The sequence below is a fragment of the Sander vitreus genome, chromosome 9 (genome assembly GCF_031162955.1).
Source record: "Sander vitreus isolate 19-12246 chromosome 9, sanVit1, whole genome shotgun sequence".
In the NCBI taxonomy this organism is placed as follows: domain Eukaryota; kingdom Metazoa; phylum Chordata; class Actinopteri; order Perciformes; family Percidae; genus Sander; species Sander vitreus.
Window position 1 is genome coordinate 10,653,796 of NC_135863.1, and position 22,884 is coordinate 10,676,679.

The 22,884-nt window shown below is 39.2% G+C and overlaps 2 protein-coding genes across 3 annotated transcripts; one reads left to right on the forward strand and one right to left on the reverse strand.

The window, feature by feature from the left end:
- The first annotated feature begins 1,000 nt into the window (after positions 1 to 1,000).
- On the forward strand, positions 1,001 to 4,248 carry LOC144523253 (angiopoietin-related protein 4-like). Its single transcript, XM_078258705.1, has 7 exons — positions 1,001 to 1,512; positions 1,679 to 1,789; positions 1,970 to 2,060; positions 2,700 to 2,813; positions 3,138 to 3,233; positions 3,325 to 3,603; positions 3,733 to 4,248. The coding sequence occupies exons 1-7, from the start codon at positions 1,057 to 1,059 to the stop codon at positions 3,912 to 3,914; spliced, it is 1,329 nt and encodes a 442-aa protein (XP_078114831.1). The 5' UTR covers positions 1,001 to 1,056; the 3' UTR covers positions 3,915 to 4,248.
- Positions 4,249 to 4,533: 285 nt separating this feature from the next.
- On the reverse strand, positions 4,534 to 21,601 carry LOC144523251 (dipeptidyl peptidase 9-like). Of its 2 annotated transcripts, none has more exons than XM_078258699.1 (21): positions 21,451 to 21,601; positions 19,675 to 19,765; positions 18,652 to 18,896; positions 18,135 to 18,247; positions 17,581 to 17,754; positions 16,661 to 16,829; positions 16,454 to 16,564; positions 16,089 to 16,217; positions 15,423 to 15,484; positions 15,230 to 15,330; positions 13,950 to 14,127; positions 13,537 to 13,696; positions 12,210 to 12,289; positions 11,416 to 11,586; positions 10,314 to 10,449; positions 8,935 to 9,080; positions 8,418 to 8,564; positions 7,905 to 8,057; positions 7,576 to 7,718; positions 7,176 to 7,287; positions 4,534 to 5,855 (listed from the first exon to the last, which is right to left on the reverse strand). In XM_078258699.1, the coding sequence occupies exons 2-21, from the start codon at positions 19,728 to 19,730 to the stop codon at positions 5,763 to 5,765; spliced, it is 2,679 nt and encodes an 892-aa protein (XP_078114825.1). In that variant the 5' UTR covers positions 19,731 to 19,765; positions 21,451 to 21,601; the 3' UTR covers positions 4,534 to 5,762. The 2 variants fall into 2 exon arrangements, with proteins under 2 accessions (XP_078114825.1, XP_078114824.1); XM_078258698.1 differs by having other exon boundaries at positions 21,435 to 21,601.
- Between the last annotated feature and the right edge of the window lie 1,283 nt (positions 21,602 to 22,884).

Consider the following 22,884-nt stretch of genomic DNA (forward strand, 5'->3'; position numbering starts at 1 on the left):
CCAAGGTGACGTATTCAAAGATATTCAGTCAATTATCACATTAAACAAAAAAGCATTTTCTAAATACTTTTAATCCGACCAATATGTGTATTTTTTTCTTTTCTTTGAGTAAAATATTTTTCTTTTAAAGTGCTTTTCTGATATAATGTCACAAACACGTGGGTTGCCATAATGTATTGCATGTGTGTGTTTCAGTGTTTGGCATACCATCTGTACCTCATCATCACTCACATTGTGTCTGGGTGTGTGTGTGTGATTGTTGGATTTTCTTGTCAGGACTGAGTGTGTAAAAAGGCCTGAAGGTTGAACTTTCCCCTACTTCTCACACTGACTCCTCTCACTGACTTTTTTTCCAATCAATCTGCACTCCCACACAAAACTTTCTGAAAACAAAAATGCTAAAACTATACATATGGTATTGGTTTAAATAATTTGGGATGAAATGCTTGAATAAAATGGAAATATGGAAAACACTGTAGACAAAAACTTATTTTATTCAGTGTAGTTGGGGATGTAAAATTGGGATTTCTTTAGGGATGAAAAACACATGGTGACTTGTTGGTCAGACAAAACAAGACATTTGATGTCAGCTTGGGCGGCTCTAGGATATTATGATGGGCATTTTTCTGATATTTTATAGACGGGTTTATTAGTTCAGAAAATAATTGTTAATTACAGCCCTACATAGAATATTTGAGTTTAAGACCAATTACATGAAAGAAATGTATAAAGGGCTTTGGTAGAAAACATCAGTTTAAGCTTTGAAAGTAAAACAGAATCCATGTTACATTCCTGTATCAGTCAGTGTTTAATCAGTAATTCAGACCTTTTATTGCATCATGATCCAAGTCCGTATAAGGGTAACTGACTACCATGAAAGACTATCCACGCCCCCAGCCTCCCTCCTGCCCCACCTCCAAGCTCCAACAGCCAATCAGAGGAGCCCTCTGCTGCAGCACTGAGCAATAAAAACCTCACAATGCTGTTCAGCAGCACAGAACAGAGACAGAGAGAGACATCAGAACCAGCTTTCATACTGAAACAGCCGACAAAAAGATGAAGATGCCACAGCTTCTCATCCTCCTGATGACCATTTTGGTGCACGCAGCAACCGCTTTCCCCACGGACAGAAGAGCTCTGCTGATCCAGGACGAACATGCCTCCTGGGACGACGTGAACGTGGTGGCTCACGGCCTCCTGCAGCTGGGCCAGGGTCTGAAGGAGCACGTCGACAAGACCAAAGCCCAGATGAGAGACATCAATGCCAAACTGAAGGCCTTCAACGGCACGGTGGCTGGCCTGGAGAGGAGGCAGCAGGAGCAAGGTGAAGCTCTGAAGGCAAGAAGCAAAGAGGAGGAGGAGGAGAGGGAGAGGCTGGCCGAGGAGGTGAAGACACAGAGCGAGGGCATCCACACCAGGATGGACAGACTGGAGGAGAAGGTGGATGAGGTGCTTAAAGAGCCGACACTGAAAAGCAACAACAGCGAAAACACAAGAGTCTCATTTATCCAGGTGAGTGGAAAATACTGCTCTCTTCCAGCTTACTGGAAGAAAATGAGTAGTCCTGCAATGAGATAAATAACAATTGAAAACCCACAGACTAGTAAATGTTCTAAAGGAGTGTCACTATTGGAGACAAACCTCCATCAGAAGCTGACCAAACGTTTTATTTTTCCAGAGACTGGTAGCAGCTCAGAACAGACGCATTGACCAGCTGGTGGAGAAAATCACACAGCAACAAGACAAACTGGAGAAACAGAGTCTGTACCTGCAAACAATGCAGAGAAAGGTGAGTTTCACCACATTAAATTAAACTGTAAACCTTGTGTGATTTAGCCGGTGAGAGAGAACAAAACCTGTGACATTCAGCTGCAGGATGATCCCTCTAACCAAAAGATTACCTTAGCAGTAACACGACGAATGTAAGTGATTAACCATAATTTCTTGACCTCTCTCTGTGATCCACCAGGTTGCACACAAGAGAGTAAAATCACACCGACGGAGAGATGAGGAGACGGCACTGATGGGAGAGCCAGCAGAGCACAGCAAAGACGCATCAGGTAAGAAAATAAACTGTTAAAAAAAAAATGTAAAAGTGATAGAGACATAAGTTCTGTGAGTGAGTAAAAAAGTAAATGAGTGATGATTTTGAAAAGACTTTGTAAAAGGGTTTAACCTATTGAGCGCTGAAAACTTGTGCCGCCTTAGAAAAATGAACTACTAAGTAACCATTGCCCTCATTTCTTCTTCTTTTTATGGGCATTCCTCCTTAAGTACTAAACGCAAATAAACAAATACAAGTACTTTGAGATGAAACACAAATGCCGAAGAGAGTAGGCTACACATCTACGTCACATAAAATAAGAGTGCACCGATACAGGAGCTATTCATGTATCCTAATGTGACATAAGAACAAACGTTCACCTTTGCACCTGAATATACAATACTTGATCTGCTGGCAGATCAGCTCACAAACAGTCCAAAGATCAGGAGAAAATAAGGACAGCAGCTTTTAAAACACACCTACTGTACTTTATGTTCTTAGGACACAGAAAACTCAAGCAAGGTATAAGAAAAGTGTGATTAATCAAGAATTTTTGCAAATTTAATTTCCAAACTCAAACCTGACTGAACACACTGCTGCCGCAGTCTGAACAAAAACCTCAATGATCTAATCAGAGTTTTCTGTGCTTTGTCAGGTTTGGCCAGAGACTGTCATGACCTGTTTATCCGCGGGCAGCGAGCCAGCGGTGTCTACAGGATCCAACCAGAGAGCTCCAAGCCCTTTAACGTCCTCTGTGAAATGACTAAAGGTGAGTCAAACAAGAACTTTCCATAAAGGTCCTCTGGTTACACTGCTAGAGCAGAGACAACTTTTTTAGCCAAAACTACACCGGTCTCAACAGCTTAAATCACGGAGTAGACTCTCTATAAGAACACTCCTGCTAACAGGAGACATTTTAGATCAAAGGGTTGCTCATGTCAGTTATAGGAGCTCAAAAAAATTAAAATGGCTCTCACATTCTGTCTGACAAAGAGTAAAGTTTTCCAATACAGCGTCAATACAATAAAATGTGAATTATTATTTTGTGTTATAAGCCTCTTTAACTTAATCTTTTTTCCCCCTCGCTCTGCAGAAGGTGGATGGACCGTTATCCAGAAACGTCATGATGGATCCCAGAACTTCAACCAGCTGTGGGAAAGCTATAAGAAAGGCTTCGGCAACCTGAATGGTGAGAAACTCAGCGCAAAGAGTTTCTTTAAATATCTGCATCACTAAACCTCAGTGACAACAATTAATCCTAATATTTCTCATCCCCTCAGGTGAGTTTTGGTTGGGCTTGGAGAACATGCACTCTCTCTCCAAACAAGGCCAGTACGTCCTGCAGGTGGAGCTCTCCGATTGGGCAGGAGAGCAGCAACAGGAGGCTCGGTATCGACTCCAACTTGACGGAGAAGAGAAGACGTTTGCTCTCCACCTGGAATCTTCATCTGGGGTTCAGGAGAAAATACTGACAACCGGAGAATCTGGTCTTCCTTTTTCCACAGTCGACAGAGACAACGACCTCGCTGCAGATGTCAACTGTGCTGAACTGCTCTCAGGTACGATGGCTTCACTGACCCCGAAACCTCAACACACACACACACACACACACAGTCCGAGTGGCTTAATACCTGGAAAAATTTTAAATAAAACTAAAACGTTTTATAAAAATGCTATTTTTGTTGCAGGTGGTTGGTGGTTCAGTAGCTGTGGTGAGTCAAACCTTAATGGTAAATATCCCAGAAGGCCGAACTTGCTCAGGGGACAGCAGTCCAGAAGACAAGGGATGTTTTGGACGTCCACAAAGGGACAAATCAACTCTGTAAAGACCACTCTTCTGAAAATCGCGCCCACCACAATAGAGCAATAAGCAGATCCGTCTGTCTCAAACAGCAGAGGACCAAAGAAGACAAACACATCAAACTGTATTTAACTCCATTTCATGATCTCTGCGAACATGCATTGGATCATCAGATATTTCTATGCTATGCCATACAATCAATCATTGTCTTAGTGGACATGTTCAGTCATATTGACAGGTTGATTCCCTTTATAAGGGCTTCTTAAACTTATTATGTAATACTTACTTTGTGTTTGAAACATTTCTACTTTAATAATGTATAGTGTATTTTTTTAACGTGTGTACACATTTTATATTTCATTTAAAGTGTATGAAAATAAAGTTTTTAAAAAGGTTTAATAAATCTTGGCTCTTTGTTCATGCTGTCCACATTGTGAGGAGTTGAGTTGAATCTTTATTAGCATTTTGTTTTGGAATCTGACTTATTCACTGAGGTTGATTTCATTGGTTTATGTTGTAATCGCCTTCCCCCTAAACGCAAACATGTATCACAAGGCCCAAAACTGTTTATCTAAGAACTGCCTGAACTTTTAGAAGAGGAATCTTTTCTGTGTTATTTTACAAAAATACATTACATGGAAATTTTGAAAACTTTTAAAAATAACAAATTTTCATTTGGTGACAAGACTTTTAAAAAAAAGATTGTTCACTTCTGTTTATTTCCTCAATATCTGAGAGTACATTTAACCATGAACAGGTCATGGTAGCTCATCTTACAGATAGTCATCAGACACACATGTAACAAGGCATTTTATCATCGTAGGATTCCCTGATATATACTGTACGAGCAGGCGCTCTAAAAACTCTTGCAAGGCACCTCAGACTGCCAACAGTTGTGTCATACATCATCTTATAGGTCAGTTTGTTGGCACCAAGGCAAATATACGTAACATGTGCAAAAGTCCTCAGCAGCAGAAGAAGAAAAAAAAGCTCCCCGAAAAGATTAAAGCAAGCAAGTGAGTGAAATAGCAACAGGTCGCTACATATTTCCACCTTAATGATTGCCTACGAATCCATAAAAATATTTTTGTTAACACTACACAATAAAAATGTGGCCTGTGACTTTTTTTTTTTCTCTTGTAGATCGGTCAAAGTGTGGCACAGCACATAAAAAGTCATCTAGAATAGCACATGAGGGCACAGTATACGACAAGGGGGGTTAAGTGTATGCTCTTATAGGGCTTTACGTTTAACTAACATCACTCCAGTGTTTATTCACAGACACGGGAAAACGATCACTTTATCAGACAGGTCCCGGGGAAACAAAGTATGAGTTAAAAAAAAGAAAAAGAAGGAATGGCACAAAAAAAAGTGAAAACCGAGCACGGTAGGTCCACTTCTGTACTTTTTTGCATTGCTGACAAAGTTCTGTTAATGGTACAACGAGCAGCGTTTTAAACATCATAGTCGCATCGTGATTTTTTTTTTGCCTGCCATCACAACAATCTCAGAAAGCTTTAGAGCAGTTTTTTCAGGACGAAGGACGCCCTCTGCTTGTTTTGGGGCTTAAAGCAATCCAGCAGACTTCCCTCCACTGTAAAATGCAGTGTAAAGACTACAAGACTTATTTCTCTCAGTGACGGTTCTCATTTACTCATTTATGGTAATTATACTAAAATCTGAATAATAATTGTGTCATGTTTATTGATGCTTAAATGCTTCAGCGCCTTTAAGACTGATGAAACAACTCGAGGCGTGATGCGGTTTGGCATAGCTTGCATTCAGCGTATCATAAAATCGAGTGAAAGGAGGTGATGCAGGTTAAAATAAATGGAGGAAAGGAAAAGAGGAGACAAGGAGAGGAGGGGAGGAGGTTAGGAAGCGAGGAAGGGAAGTGTAAGTGTGTGGAAAGGCTTATCAGAGGTTTTGCTGGAGGAAGTGCAGCAGCGTAATCTCATAATGTTCTCCAGACTCTGGACATCGGATGCTGTGCCGCTCATTGGGATAAACCTGGAAAAACAGAAGAAAAGAACTTGTTCAATCATCACAGGATCAGCTGGATTGTTGGTTTCCGGGATTGTAGATTTACTTTTCTTGATTAGCGAAAGATTATCAAGTACAATTTCTTAACTTTTTCAAAGCTTATCTTAGCTTATCCTCCCTGCGGCTGTCTCGATTTAGTTTATTAAAGAAGGAAGAGATCCGAAGAACAAGACCAAACATAACTGGTTGTCTTTTTTTTGTACTAATCTTACTTAAAGTGACTATATGTAACTTTTAAATGTTTCGGAAACTGTAATTTTCCATCTGATGGTCATATAAATGACCTGTAACAGCAAACCAGACTAACATTGAAAAGAACGCTATTTTATATTGTTTTTATTAATGCCTCTACCCGGGTCCGACACATTCTGATGGTTCACAGATTTTGGCGTAACAATGCAAAAGCCTGTGTTAGTAAGTATCCAGCCAGGTAAAGGGTAGCAGGAGATTTCTTTATATAGGCCTAATTATATTAAAATTTATTTTAGAAGTTATCTGCTGTAGTTATGGCTGATACTGGGGCAGGACCATCACAGTAAAGGAAATAGACGAAGAACTAAAAGCTAAAAGGGAAAGATAGATGACGGGCGAAACCCGAGTCACACTCGGTCGGGCTTTCAACAGATAGAGACAATTACGGGATTGTAAATGATTCAAAACCCACCCAGAATTGGTCCTCAGGTATGTTATATGTCCATTTCATTCATAAAACAACTTTAGATTGCGCAATGTGGTTGTACGTCAGTAGCCGACATTAAATTTAGTCCCCCTTCCATTTAGCAACGTTTTATTCCTTTTAGTCAGTGTTTGTGTTGGCCTACTGCCCCTGTACCTGTGTAAAGTCTCCTTGGGTTTCATGAAATGCGATATATAAATCAAAGTTATTGTTATGTTGGTTGCTACAACAAATTCTTAATACCTTGGCTCGTGACACCATGACAGTGATAACAATACCATGTTAAGCTCACAATACATCCAAAGTAGGCTAAGTTACGTATGCAACATTTGAAATGCAACGATGCATCTGTAACGTATTCTCTTATTGTAAATGAATGATTTTCTGTCTGAGCAAAATATTCATCGCAATACATATAGCCACTTTAAATGTGCTTTGTAATGTATTGTATGATGAACGCGAAACACGGTCTCATGATAAAGTTGTTCTTTATACAAGTTGTTGCTGGAGTTTTGACCTCTTTAAACTTTATGAAAAAACCCATCCAGACTTTGTTTCACAGCATCATCACAGTTTTCACTAAAGTCAGTATAAAAAGTAAATCCTCTTACCTGCAGGTTGTATGGCTTCCCTGCCCGGATGAGTTGAGACACCAAGAAGTTGGTGTGGAAAAAGTGCACATTCTCATCTAGAAATCCGTGCAGGATCAGCAATCTGTTGGGCCTGTGTGGAGCACAAAGATCCAATTCTTAGTTTCTTCCCAAATGTTTACAAACACATTTGTAGCAGGAAATGTAACCGATACTACAGCTAACAGGAAAGAAGGACCAGAATCCCTCTATAAACTTCTACCTACCAGTAGATAAAAGAGGTAGATAACAAAAGGTATGGTAAGGTAAGTATAGTACAGTAGGACGTGTCTCTCATTGTCTGGTGCACATAATGAACAGAATGGTGATCACATTTTAGGCATAAATACTAAACAGTGTAATTTGAAATCACAGCTCTCACTCAGTGGGGAGTTTGTCAACGTGCAGGGCGACTGAACAAGCCTCGTATCCCTTCTGGTTTTTCTCAGGCGTGTCTAAATATCGCTCAGTGTAGCCGGTATCGTAGGCCATCCACAACGTCACTGGAGCTCCTGCAATAGCAACCTGAAAAATACACAAACAGGAAGTCAAACAAGCATTTTTTTGAGTTATACATAATAATCTGACAACTGGGGGATAATACCAGACATCTTTTAAAAATCAATTTATAATGCAGTTGAAATGGTAACTAGAGTACATTACATCGCTCCAGTTTAGCACAATAATAGAGTAAATGTTGATGGTTTTGACCTTGAAGATATCAGGTTTGTGGATGAGGCCCATAAGGGAGAGGAAGCCTCCGTACGACCAGCCATGGATGGCAACACGACTCAGGTCCACAAACTTGTACTTGTCTGCTACGTAGTGCAAACCCTCCACCTGGTCTTCAATCTCCACCTGACCCTGATTGGAGGAGAACAGAGGGGTAAATCACCTGGCATTAACACCCTTTCGCTATCAATATACATACAATATGCACACATGTAGGAATTCACTTCAAGTTTACAAAAAGGTTTAAACACAAACTCAGGGGGAAAAATCTTCTTGTTACATACAATTATATGTGAATCTAATCTGAGTATGATGACTGCATGACTACAAGCTGCATATCTTATATAGTAATGAGGTCATAAAACACAGACTTTCATTATCAGTAAATTAATTAATGTCTTCTATAAGAGTAAAACATGTAAATAAAACACTCAGTTCATTCCTCTACATAAGTCTGTCCTGAAGCAGACAGATGATTCAAGTGTTAACTACCATTTTGTCTTTCACAGCTCCTTCAAACTTCAGTCCCCGCTGACAGGAGCCTCGTCCATCGATGACCAGCACAGCGTAGCCCAGAGCTGCCAGCGTGCTCAGCCGCAGGTACTTTACTCCTTTATACGAGTTATTCACTAACTGGACCTGGAAGAAAGAAAGAAACATGGTTACAGCAATGTCAAAAAACATAAGGATGCTGATATGATGACTAATTTCTGATCTCCATTAAATGGAAGCTTTGACTGTCTGTTATGTTGACATCATCACAGTCACAAGTTTGATCCCTGTTGCAGTCAGTGGTAGAATAAGTATTCAGATCCTTTAAGTAAAAAGCCACCAAGTCCCAATAAAACCACTCCATTACAAGTAATAAGTATTGCATTTAAATTCCGACTTAAGTAGAAGTACACTGGTTTTATCAGTAAAATGTAATAAAAGAATCAAAAGTAAAAGTACTCATTTAAGTCTACATGACATGAATATAATGACACAGTGACAGTGGAGGAGATCAAACCTGCGGACCGCCATAGACAAAGACAACGGTGGGATGCTTCCTGCCGGGGACCAAGTTTTCTGGTTTGTACAACATGCCGTACAGCTCAAAGCCCGACTTCCCTGTGAAGCTAAAGATCTCTGGAGGAGTGCAGTCGAAAGGGAAACCTGGAAAAATAAAAAAACATATATGCTAGATAGATAGCTTTTATTGTCATTCAACTGTACATACATGCATGCATAGTGCGCACATATGAACGAAATTTCATTCCACTGGCTCATAAATACTGCCCTAACTAAAAGCAAGTACTAGTGTACAGAAGTACTTGAAGTATAAAAATAAATACAAATACCACAGTATGCTTGTGTTAAAAATACAACAGCAGCATAACTGCTTATATTGCACATGTTGAATGGCAGCAGATAAAAACAGTTATTGCACGTTCATGAATTAATATTGGTATTGCAGTAACACAGTCCAGTTCAGATGAGGCTCACTGCAGGGGATTCAGTGAGATATAGTGTTATACTAATGTAGTATAATCAGGGTGCGATTTGTAAAACAGAGAGGGGGGGGTTTAACATGCACAACAAAACAAAACATGCAAGAATTAAATCCCCCTTTCAATACCATGGATATAGTGCAACTCGACCAGCCATGCCAAAACACTTATTCATGAACTTCAATATCCAATGGAAAATAATCTCAAAAATGTGTTGTCAACATAAAACACAGCGCTTTCAAGCTGGAGAGCGGAGTAAACAAAAAAAATATTTTCACCCAGGTAACGCTCGTTTGTTCTTTATGGGCGTTTTAATTCAAACCATGATCTTTTTCCTAAACTAAACTAGTCGTTTTGGTGCCTAAACTATCATTGACGATGACGCTCACTTTTTCTGGCTCAACTCCACAACCATGGCCCCTGAAAGGACTGTCATCTGGCGGTGCCTGTAGCTGGATCACAGTCACCTATTGGCGGCTAATCAACTGCCGCTGGTAGCCGGCGTCCCGGCGCTCTGTAGCGGCAAATACAACCAGCAACTCCCGCTCCGATTTTCTCACTTTATGGCACTATAGACTGTTCACGTTGCAGCGCTTTACTTAGTTAAAAATACTTCTATTTTAGGTATATAATGGCCTATGGTCTATTGGTGAAGTAGCATTGATCACTTTGAGGGGGGGATACATTTTGTCCCCACTGGGGATAAAGTTAATTCAGCAGAGGCAGGGATATGTAGATCAGAAAGGGGGAAATCCCACGCATCCCCCCCCTGTAAAATCGCACCCCGAAATGTAATAATAATATGAGTGTCTTAAACGGATGATAGGGCAATACAAACCGAAAAACAGCTGCCAGACAACTTTTAATCTGTTATAAACAAACAGTTTGTTTTCAGTACCAGAGGACTCCATCATGCTCGCCCAGAACTGAGGCTCTTTGTGCAGCGGGTCGTCGTCAGAGCTCTGTAGCTTGTAGATATGCACACAGGGTGCTGTGGTCAAGCTGCTGTAATGGCTGACAAACATGTCAAAGGTCTGTATGGAAGAAAAAACAAATACAAAACAGGGTTAAACAGCATCCTCAACTATTTTATATTCGTAATGAACACTTGACACCATAATGCAGAAACACAAACTGCTACGGTTTGTTTTATGCTACTGGGGTTATGAAAGCTGATGCCAAAACCAATATTTTTATTTTGAGGGTGCTAATGGATGAAATTTTGTTCCAAGATTATATATAATTGTATCAAATAATTGTGTCTTAAACAGGAGTGAAACAGCATTTAAAACAGCATGGGAACACAAAATAAAAAAGTACAGTTTTATGCCTGTTTCAGATTTTCAACACTGTATCGTAGCTGTGGTCAGACAGACGCCTCCATCATGTCAATGATACTGATTAAAAGAAAAGACGAGGGCGCCTGGGTTGCTCACCTGGTAGATCGCGGGCCCATATAGAGGCTCAGTCCTCGACGCAGCGGCCACGGGTTTGCTTCTGACATGCAGCCCTTTGCTGCATGTCATTCCCCCTCCTCTTTCTCCCCCTTCAAGTCTAAGCTGTCCTGTCAATAATAAAGGCCTAAAAATGCCACAAAAAAAAACTTGAAAAAGAAAAAAAAAAAAAAAAAAAAGACGAAAACCCTAATTTCAATCACAAATTGAAGCTGTATGTAGCTTTTATTATCAGCATTATCACTGCTAATATATGGCGGCAAGTTTTCTACAGAGGCAAACGTAAACCAGGTTGCTATGTTATCCGACATAAAATATTTTTTTAATTAAAAATCGAATCATTCAAAGTTTTAGGTTTCCTGAGCAGCTTGTTGTGTGAACGCAAAAAAAAGAAAAGTTGTGGAAAAGGTCCCTCTTGCACTGAAGAAAATACTCGATAATTTTGAGTTATGCCAGGACACGAGGATGTGTGTGTGTGTGTGTGTGTGTGTGTGTGTGTGTGTGTGTGTGTGTGTGTGTGTGTGTGCGTGCGTGCGTCTTACATACCTGGCTCACTGAGCAGCTGTGGGAGAAGCCGGGTTTGGTGAGTCGGACGATTTCACCTGGCGAGTCGTAGCTCACAACATAAAGGTGATGCTCCAGAGGAGAGTCTTTGGTTCCCTGGAAGTAAACCAACTTTGCTGCCTCGTCCACCCAAATCTGAGGACTGGACGAACGCTGCACAAACAGAACACAGCAAGAAAAAGTGTCAATAAATTTGCTTCAGTTACCGTACATGCTTGTCTTAATCCTTTATTTTCCATATGTTGCTTTTGGTACTTTTATTTTCTAAATTCTTATAAAATGTACTATTTCTACATTATTACTACAGTCTGGATTATACATTTACAGAGCCTAAAAACGGGGTTCAGTGCAGCTTGTGATTCAATACTTAAAACCTTATTTTTGTGGGTATATTTTACACTAATTATTCTTTTGTCATATTTTTCACACTGACAATTATAAATATGTGATGTGTCATAATTCTACAGAGAAATATGTAGTCACTGGATCAGTTCAATTATCACACTGTTTTTGTGCATTTTCCAAATTGACTATAATGACTATAATTTATTAAACTTCTTGATGCAGGACCCCTGAAGAACAAACCCTAGAACCGTTAACTGTGCTCATGTTATTGCTTTGCTCACTGAGATGTACTGCACATCATGCAGCGCATCGCAAATGTAATTTATAATTCAGTCAGTGTACTGATGAGTGGTTGTGGCGGGGAAATTAGTGCTGCTCTGGAAACAGTTAAATGTCAGCAACCTTGAACAGATATGTGGGCAGGGCTTTACCTTCGATCCGTGATTGGCCAGCACCTCCCACTCCCCACTTGTTATGGTCACCTCCTCTTTGACTGGACATTTGAAATCATCTGGTGAGAGAAGAGAGAAGTGGATAAACTGATAGATAAATTGACCTGTGGGACACCACAGGAAACATTAAATTACTTAATTGTAATACAATCACTTTCCCGTTGCATGGCATAAATCATTTTAAAATATCTTTGACAGTGGTGCCTCATGGAAACATGTAGTGTTGAAATGTGTCAATGAGCTTTGTTTAAATAATAAATAAAACTGAATAAAAATTCAACTGAAATACATCAGTGAAATAAAAACTACAACAGACAACCAATTACTCGAAACTAGTGCTGTCAGTTAAACGCGTTATTAACGGCGTTAACGCAAACCCATTTTAACGGCGTCAATTTTTTTATCGCGACATTAACGTTCATTTTGGCATAGCAAACTTTGTCGTTTTTTTCACATGCTGTTGCAACAACTAGTAACGTTAGAAAAACTACAACACCACACCGGATCTAGCTAGACCGGGAACAAAACAACAGGCACGCTGCACACACTTGTTTGGGCTTGCGAGCCGGCCAAAGAGTAGTAGGCTAACGTCACGTTTTGAGTGGATGGTGAGCGCGAGATGCCGAAATGGATGCCAATAAGATTCTGAATGGAAAGTTTACTTTTAAAAAGTTGCCAAATGGTTCCATTGACAAGACCAAAGTGATCTGTGTGTTTTGTCGTTGTGAACTGAGCTATCATCGCAGCACGTCCAGTCTGAAATACCACTTGATGGCCAAGCACACAGCTGATGTGAATTCTCCGCCCCCTCGTCAAAGCCAGGCGACATAAGCACAAAGCAAGCTGATCCACTTTTCCATGTTGATAAGAGCATTAAAATGAGAAAAAAAATAATTGAACAAAAAGAAATCTTTAAAATTTTTAATTTTAAAACATTTAAAATAGATAAAAATGTGCATTTAATTGCGTGTTATGACATTAATGTGATTAATCGCGATTAAATATTTTAATCATTTGACAGCACTACTCAAAACTCGACTGAAACTAAACATGCAAAAAAGAGACTGGAGCTAAAAGAAACATGTAGCTCATACATTTACAGTATATTTATACTATATATATATATAGTAAAATGTAGAAAATAAGAAAATTCTAAGCAACCAATAAAGCTTATAGTTAAATTTTTCCTTTTTTCCCCAAAAACTGGTTGAATGAAGTTGGTATGGTAATGTTTGGTTGGGTTAAACTGGTACACCTGAATTATGAATGTGTGACAGCAGCCTGTGCAGCCTGTTGATGGTGTTACCTTCAGAGTGTGCGTAGCCTTTGGCCCAGTTGTAGCTGCCCTGCTGTAACACTGTGGTGATTTTATACAGGTGGCAGAAACCTGTTTTTGATTCATTTACTGCTATGAAGCTGATCTCATCATCACTGGTTTGGATGAACGGGTGGAAGATGTCGTGGACCTGAAAGACAAATAGATCATGATGTGTTTTCTTCCACTGAAAGCGGCACCATTTTAGAACATTTTTAAACATGAACCCATCTTATGGGCCTAACTCAAAGTGGGGCTCAAAAAGAGGAAAAACAGCCATAACAAAAACTGACTAAATGCTGCTCACAGTGACAGAAAGCGTCATAACTGAGCCAGACATGAATTGAGAAACCTCTAGGCTTCAATATGACAGCGCCCTAGAAGGATGTGGTGTTGGGCCTCACATTGATCCAGATGTCGCTGGTCTCTTCATAGATGATGAAAGGCTGTACAGTGTCTCCGAGGGCCTCCAGGCTCTTCTGCCTGCTGGCCTCGTCCTGATTTGCAGGGATGAAGAACGCTGGAGGCAGCAGGACCAACTGGAGATGCTGCTGCCGTCGCTCCATCATGACTGCCCAAGCACTGACACAGAGAGAGAAAGCGGCAGTCCTATTTGATTATGACTGTGTCAGATAAAAGCACCTTGCAGTGGAAAGTGGTAAAATATGTGGACAATTTATTACAGGGAAACATCCCACGAATTAAGAAGAAGAAGCTAACCCCGGTAATGTTACGGGCATGGATGTATGGATACATGGCCAGGCAGCATGACAGAGACAACAGCAGGACAGAGAACACTACAGGAGGGCTTTCACCGGCGACCTGACAGCTGCTGGTTAGTAAATACGCAGGAACACCAAAAGCGGGAGGAAGCGTGGGTTAATATGTGGATTGATACTGGGATGTCTACACAACTGTGTGACTCGATTGACTTCAAAAAGTTCGCCACTTTACTCAAACCAAAGTTCAAAACACCTGTTGATGTCTTCTTTAGTCTGTTGGCTATTTAGGTTTTTTTCCTGGAACACGTCACTTACACATTTTGCACTTACTGTAGCGTCTTGTGTAGACTGTTTACATATTTATGACCATATGTAGGCTACATTTTATTTACTGGTGTTATTGTTGAATACATATTTCTAAAATTGTATGATGTTGTTGTTGAGTTATTATTACACAATACTTTTTCTGACCTTTTTGAATCCCCCGACAAATAACCCATATTACAAAAAAAGACTAAAACTAATAACTAAACAAAAACTAAGCATTTTCAAAAAAAATAAAAACTAAACTAGCAAACCCGCTTTAAAAACTAATTAAAACTAAACTGAATTTGAAAACAAAAAGTCAAAATGAAATAAAAATAAAAACTAATGAAAAATGCAAAACTATAATAACCTTGCTCCCAACAAAGATGGAGCAGAAGTGAGATGCCTCACTCTGTAGCTAAAACAGAGAGCTCAACACACAGGGTGAAAAGAGGAGCTGCAGCAATGTGCAGTACAACAAAAATATAGTGTTTTTTGAAACAAACCACATAAACCTATTCTGGTACAACCTCTAAATACAATTATGAACCTGAAAATGAGCATAATATGAGCACTTTAAAGACTTTGGGTAGTGCTTTTAATAACGGTGTTTTTTCTACACTTTAGAGAAGAAAAAAATAAAAATAAAAACTTACTATCGGCCGTCTTTTGTCCATCCGGCTCTGGTAATATATTCGGCCCCGGGGAACAGGCTGGTGAAGGGAACAGGCAACTTCTTTTCCTGTGTGCTGACAATCTGTGAGAGAAACAAGAAGCTGGCATTTGAACATCTCTCTGAAGAACTTTCTGGTAAACTATCAAGTTTTATGGCACTAAACAAGCCCTCACTTTGCCAAGATTGTCCGTCCTGATTTCTGCTATTTTGAGAGTAATATCAGGATTCTTGCTGCCTGGAGAGAAAACAAAACTGAGTTACGTATTAACATATAATCAATCACACATGAAACCTTTCTGATATTAAGAGTTATAAGTGTCATGCTGGGAGCTACACAACAAACATGTACATGTACATGAGTACATGAGTTTCAAAAAAGGTACCCCATGGAGTTTTTGATGAAGTAGCTCTCTGGAGCGGTTTTCTTATCTCATCTTTCTTAACGTGCCAACACACCAGTACAGCACCAGCAAAGGCAGGGAAGAAGAAGACTGCTAGATAGTAAACATGGATGTTAACAATGCAGGTTTTAAAAATCAGCTGTGCAAATGTGTTACGAGGAAGGAAATGCATTGCATTGCACATGTTTGTTTGACTTTTTCATTTTGTATTTTGGTGAGTAACACTAAATGTAAATTACTTCATTTGATTGCAAGAAAACTCCAGAGGGCACCTTTAAATAAACTTGCCTGCTGCAAATTTCTTTTTATCATACAAAACCAGGAAACAAGTGCATCACATATTTTATATTGTAAATCAAAAGCTGTGTATGTGTACGTCTGTGTGTGTGTGTGTGTGTGTGTGTGTGTGTGTGTGTGTGTGTGTGTGTGTGTGTATACCTGCGCGTGGGTATCTGTAGATGTCGGTCTTGCGCTCCTCCAAAGCCGGAGATGGAACATGAATGATCTCAACCTCAGACTCGTCCACCTCCTCGTACAGAATCTGCAGAGTCTTACCACCATCTGATTCTGAACCAGAGAGAGACCAGTAAAACCAGTCAAAGGCGGTTTTGCTTACAGGAGAAAATTGCAAGCCGGTAGGTATCAATCATTGATTTACCACACACACAGGTAAAGTCTTCTATGAATGCATTCTTGTCATTTAAGCATCTAATAATAATCAATCTTCATTTGATTGCTGGATTGCTGATAATAAGCCTAAGAAAACTACGACAACAATCTATATATCTCTATGACTCACTCACCTTCACGAGCAGCTGGTGACCACCAGTATCCAGTGAAACGGTCAAACTCTTCCTGCGTGACAAAAGTGGCTATACCGGCAGATTTGGGGTCCTCTTTTGGGTTATCAATACCTAACATGAATACAGAGAAAAATAAAAACACTGTATGAAAAAATTCTAAGTACCAGGTAAGACTCTCAGGGAACATGCGACCCTCTCAATGCTGACCTTTATGGCAGAAGGTGAGCCTCCTCTCTTCACCCGTCTCAATGCTGGTCACCCAAATGTCGTTGTTGTTGATGAAGCCGATGAAGTTGGGGTCCCCGGGGCAGATCTTGGGGTCCATGCGTGTGCCTGAACCCTGGCTCTTAATCTCGACAGGATCCATGGGAGAAGTCTGCACAAACACACAGAGAGGTTGGACGACATCTGAGGTCACAGCTGCTGTGGTTCCACACTTTGTCATTAACTAATTAAGTAAAGACATAAAAAACATCAACACATCTTCTATTTTAAAGTCTGACCAAGAGGGAGATTTTGAGGCCAAAAACACGCATCTCTGAATGATTCAAATTTTATTCCAATAAACTAAAAAGGATCTGGTGATCCTGAATGAGTTTATATATATATATATATAAAAAAATAAAAATAAAAAAAAAGTCCTACTAATCAAGCTAAATAAACAATTTAAAATATTAGATAAATGCTTTGCCACAGAGCAGAAACATTTTAAGATTATTTTTGGCCATTTTTAGGCCTTTATTGAAAGGACAGCTGAAGACATGAAAGGGGAGAGAGAGGGTGGAATGATATGCAGCAAAGGGCCGCAGCGTCGAGGAGTAAACCTCTATATATGGACGCCTGCTCTACCAACTGAGCTATCTGCGTTCCCAAGCAGAAACATTTTAAGCATCTTAGCTTTTTGGACATACATGGGTTTAATTTTTGTCAAAGATCCCCTATTTTTTTTTTTAAAGAATTGTGACGAGCACTGAAACGATTAGATGATGAACAGAAAATGTACCAGCAATCATTTTGATAATCAATTAATCATATGTGTTATTTTGAAAGCAACTTTGACCTGTCTTCTAACAGTCATTCTGTGCTGCATGGCTATGACAGTCTTACTGAACTGCCCTTAAACTCACAATGAAGCTGTTGTTTCCACCGTCACGGCAGTAGTACAGACTGCTGTTGGCCTGGAACAAGATAAGGCCGCTGGGTCGGTGGTAGTCATAGGAGGTGATGCCAGACACCCCCAAACGTTTCCTCTCCCGCAGCAGCTCTTCCTCCCGCGAGATGCCCCCGTGGTGAGGGCTGGCCTGAGGTCAGGGGTTACAGGAGGACACACAACGTGACAATGCTGGCCGAGCGAGGTCAAAGTAAAAAAGTTCAGTTTGTTCAGGGCATGGAAAACAAACAAACGGTAAGAAAACATTACCATACTAAATAGATAAAAGAAAAAACAGAACCTCTTTACTTCTCTCTCTTCGGCACAAACAACTTTTGTTTATGAAATCAAGTGGTCTAAATTATTTTCTCTTTTTAAAACTTTAAAATTTAAAACAGTATTTTTAAGCTCTATGAGGAAAGACTCCATTATAAAATAAGTTGTTCATAATCATCCTCTAAGCAATAATACTCTGGTTTGGATAGGCTCAATCACATGAAAGTGTCGGAGTGGATGAAAAATCATTCTCACCTGAAAGCGATCCAGCATCTTCTTCCATGACAAAACCAAAAGTGCGTCTTTGCGGACCTTCTTGGGAATGTCTGAGTAGAGTAAAGCATTTTCCCGGCTGGCGTAAGGCATTCCTGTGAGGGCAGAAATGCTATTATAGTCTGCTCTGGAAATTATATCACACACAACTAACTGCTTGAGACATGGCAGCAAAGAGCAGCAACCATTTGGCAGAGAATATGTGCACTACAGCTGCAACAGCAAAAAAGCTGAACTATTGCCTTAAAGCAAAATGTCCTTTCCTAGTTGAGTTTCAGGTTTTCTCCAGCACCGACTGACTCGATCCACTGCAGCTCGGTAGATATCAAATGAGGATAAAAACAGTTGCAGGCTGGCATCTCTGACTCACCAGCTGTATCCAGAGCTATTTCTCAGAAGCATGCTAACTTTCAAATAGACTGCAAGGAAGCAACTGAATCTGCAGGCCAACAAGTCAGACCCTGCCTCAAAATGAATAAATTTTTGTCCCTGAGCTCACCAAGATAATAGATGCGATGGGAGTGCGGACTGGTCTCATCCTTCTGGATGAACTGGAAGTCGTGTGGCGCCTTGTTAATAACCACGCCTGTGTTCTTGCGGCTGTTGTGGATGATCTTCCGCAGGCCATCCCATGTATGCTTCTCCACCTGGAACTGGGTAGGATTCACATCCTCCATCTCCACCACCTCTGTGCTGTCCGTGAGCTCGTCCACCCCCGTCATGCCTGCCAGTGCCTGTCTGACGCTGTGGATAGACACTTAGACTGATCACATACATCTACAGCAACTCACAATGGCAAAGTAACACTAGTTAAATATGGGTATATTTTTAATTGAGGACAGATTCATTTACCTACTAAATCAGACGCTCTGACCGAAAAACACAGACTATGTATTCCTCTAATCATAATCTGGGTCCCGGATAACGTGGTCAAAACATCTTAAAGAGATCTTTAAGTGTTATTTTTATTAGCAGCAGCGTGGGCACAAGTTATGACATTACCATCTGCCTCAGCTGTACTTTGTACAGCTAAACATGCTAACATTGCGTGTTTACTTTAGCATTGAGCTCAAGACATAATTGTGCCAAAGCCTCACAACATGGCTGTATAAAAATTCAGTCAGGCTACTAAAAGCACAGAGAATGAAATAGAATACAAAAAGAATAAGAACAGATAAAATATATTAGAACTACAGTAAAACAGATTAATAAAATGCTTATATATTATTATTTATTTATTTTTTAAAACAAGATGTGTTTTGAGAACTGATTTAAAAGTGATACTGATTCAGACAGCCTCAGATCTTAGTCAACAAACAAACTACCTAATTTCATTACATTTTCCCAGCACTATTAAAATATCAAGATGTTGCCCTGGAGTGCATTATCTTATATCTTTTAATCTTTCTGGGCAGCTAAAACTATGGAAAACCTTGATTTTTCATTCATTTAATGAAAATTAATGAAAATTGAAACCAAAAAATATGGTTTTGACAGCTGTGAGAGGAAAGATGTCCCATACCTTTCCTGGCCGTCTTCTGTTTTGTCTTCAATTTTTAGTCTCTTTACTCTGTGCATTAACCGTTCAATAACCCTGTACCAGACCTGACACCCTGTGGGGAACAAGGTAAACACGAGAACTGAAGATGTCAAACAATTGAAACACATATCAGACCGTTATCATGGCAGCACCTCTTCTAACTAACAAACAGATCATTTAAACAGAACGTAATATGTTTAAAAACCTAGACCATGCCCTAAGCTAAGCTCACAAGCTATCAACAGTGAAACTGTTACTGAAGTGACGGCCCCATTCAGGGCAGTAGTCTCTGTCCTGCTTCATCGAGAATCTGCTGCTCTTCAGCCGACCACCGCCACACTTCCAGCTGTGTGTTCCTGATATGGAGTCTCACGGAGTGTGACTCAGCTGCATGACGCTGACACACACAAAGTCTGTTATAACTGTGGCAAATGTTACACTGTCACTCCACATTTTACTGTAGGCTGTATACTGTGGGCTGATCTGTGGCTTAAACAAAGTGCAAATTCTACAGAAGTTAATTCCCAGGAAACACTACAGCAGCTCCCTTCAACCAATTCATGTGTCTGTCAGAAGAATAAATATCATACTTTGACATGAGTTGATTAGAGTGAATTATGATGCAAGGAAGCATGACTAAAATAATAATTAATCTCCCTAATATATATATATATATATATATATATATATATATATATATATATATATATATATAGACAACTGATTAACAGCTGATAAAGGCTGTGAGATGGGGTTAATAAAAGCTTCAGAGAAATCTATTAAATGGGTTTAGAATTTTTTTTGTCAAATTGTTTTTGCTTTGTTTCATTCTAATTCACTGTAGTTTGATTTACTTTCTTTAAGATACATTAGAGTCTGTCTTATAAATCATATTTTGATGTGCTCAAATGCTGTATTAAAAAAACACATTATTTGTCATGTTTGCAAGTGACACACACACACACACACACACACACACACACACACACACAATCTGGATGTTGGTCAATTTAAGAAAAGTATTATTACTGATTAAAAAAAATGTCCCCAGTGAAACAGCAAACACTGTTTTTAAATCGAAAGCAAAAATAAACCTCCGTGAACTGGAAGGGAGGATGAATCACTGTTTATTCTCCCAGTCTATGCCCAACAACTTCGGTGCTCTGTGTGTGTCTACTTCACGGTTTTATTCGGATCTTCCTATCAGTTTTAGAATTGGTTACCATTACTTGGTTTGTGTTATGTGACTTCAATAAATTATATTGACAGGATTTTATCACGAAATCATGAAATATGAATATAAATACATTACCTCCCTATGGTATTTTTGACACTCTTTTTTAACATGCATATCTCTGGCATCATCCTCTCTATTTGTACATATATTGTACGTTTTCTAGCATCCATTTAAAAACATGAATTTTGTGTTTCAGATATAACGTTACGGAGACTGTTAGCTACAGACAACTAACGTTAATGGTTTAGTTTTGACACATCAGCTAATGAAGCTAAAGTCCACAAAGTGACAGACAGCTTCGCATCACACAGACATCTGGCCGAGTGTGTCCTCCCCATCAACCCTGACAAACCCTTATTATGCTATAATTAAAACCCTCTGTGTAAACTGTATGATGCTTGGAGTCAGCTAGTTAGCTACCCATTAACGTTAAGAAGGCACTCGTAAGCTAACGTACTAAAACGGAAACAAAACAAAACAGTAAACACATTCATTTTTAGCTTACACTTTCTTCCCCAAACCTTGAAAGCTTTTCTTCTTTTTGTCGAAGAAACGCCCGTGTCGGAAACAACAGTCAGGGTCTGAATAAATTACTCAAGTCAACTATTTTCCCGAGAGCAGGTAGCTTAATGCTAATATGCTAACATCGCGGAAGTAGTTTGTGAAATTTCTAAACCAGATTACGACCTTTGACACGGATGTGATTCATCAAGTTTGTAGCTGTGTTAATTTATTTCTATAACCCGGTATAACCCTGGTCTCTTAATACAGCCATAGTATAACCAGAGCCCGTCTACGGATATTAGAAATTCTCTGGTATAACCATCTTTTCTAGTTTACAGCAGAAATAGCTCTCATGCTATTCTGTAGAAAATATCACACCATATTAATATGAGGAATTTAGAAATATTTTCTTTAAAGTTCTTAAAAGCATCTGAATAATGGTGGGATTCAGTTTAGTTAAATCCCAGAAAAGGTACCAATGACTCCTATTTTAGCTTCAAGGCTGCAACTGAATATTTTCATTATCAATTAACTGTTAATCTGTAAATCGTTTAGTCCATCAAAAAAAATTGTGAAAAAAATAAATGTCCATTTTTTGAGAGCCCAATTTGACACACTGTCTCAATTTGTCTGATCACCTGTCCAAAACTCAGTTATTTAATTTACAATATCACACAAAACAGCAAATCTTCACATTGGAGACACAGGAGTTTTTTGTTGTTGCCATTTTTTGCGTCAGAAAACTGAAATGATTAAAACATCCCCAAAAGATGGTGATAAATATATCAATCTACACTAATTATATTAGGATTATTATTTAACTAATTGTTTCAGCTCTACTTTGCACGTCTTCCACCAAAACACCAGAAGCAAATACATCCACAACCAAATACAAACATCTGGGACAAGCACTGTATCCTTAAAACATTTATTTTTGTAATAATTTGTCCGTTTTTTTCTTTTTGCGTAAGTGCAAAAAATGCACCCAAAAGAGCCACCTGAGGGAAGTCTACATCTTTAAATAAAAAAACAAGCAAAGTGTACATTTATAGTACAAAATTCTCTTTTTAAAAAATTGCACAGTTTGTGTATAATATATATATATTCATAATCTCCATTTTAAACAAAGGCTCAGAAAGTAAACAAAATCCACCAAATGAAAAATAAAAACATTTTTTCCCTAAAATTTAAAGCTGAGGAAACTTGAGACCCTGTTTTCATTTGTGTCCACCATAAATATACATATTTATATGCAAGTCTCTTTACATAAAGTCTCTGTGCTAGTGTTTGACCAGACAATCAAAATTATTGCAAAGTAGTTTAGTTCTACTATAAAACATGGGGTGGGGGTGGGGGGTGGGAAGGGGTAAAAGCTTCTTTCTGCTGAATGTTCATTAAGTTATGCAAAGAAAAAAAAAAAACTGGGTTTCATAAGACCCCTTTTGAATTTA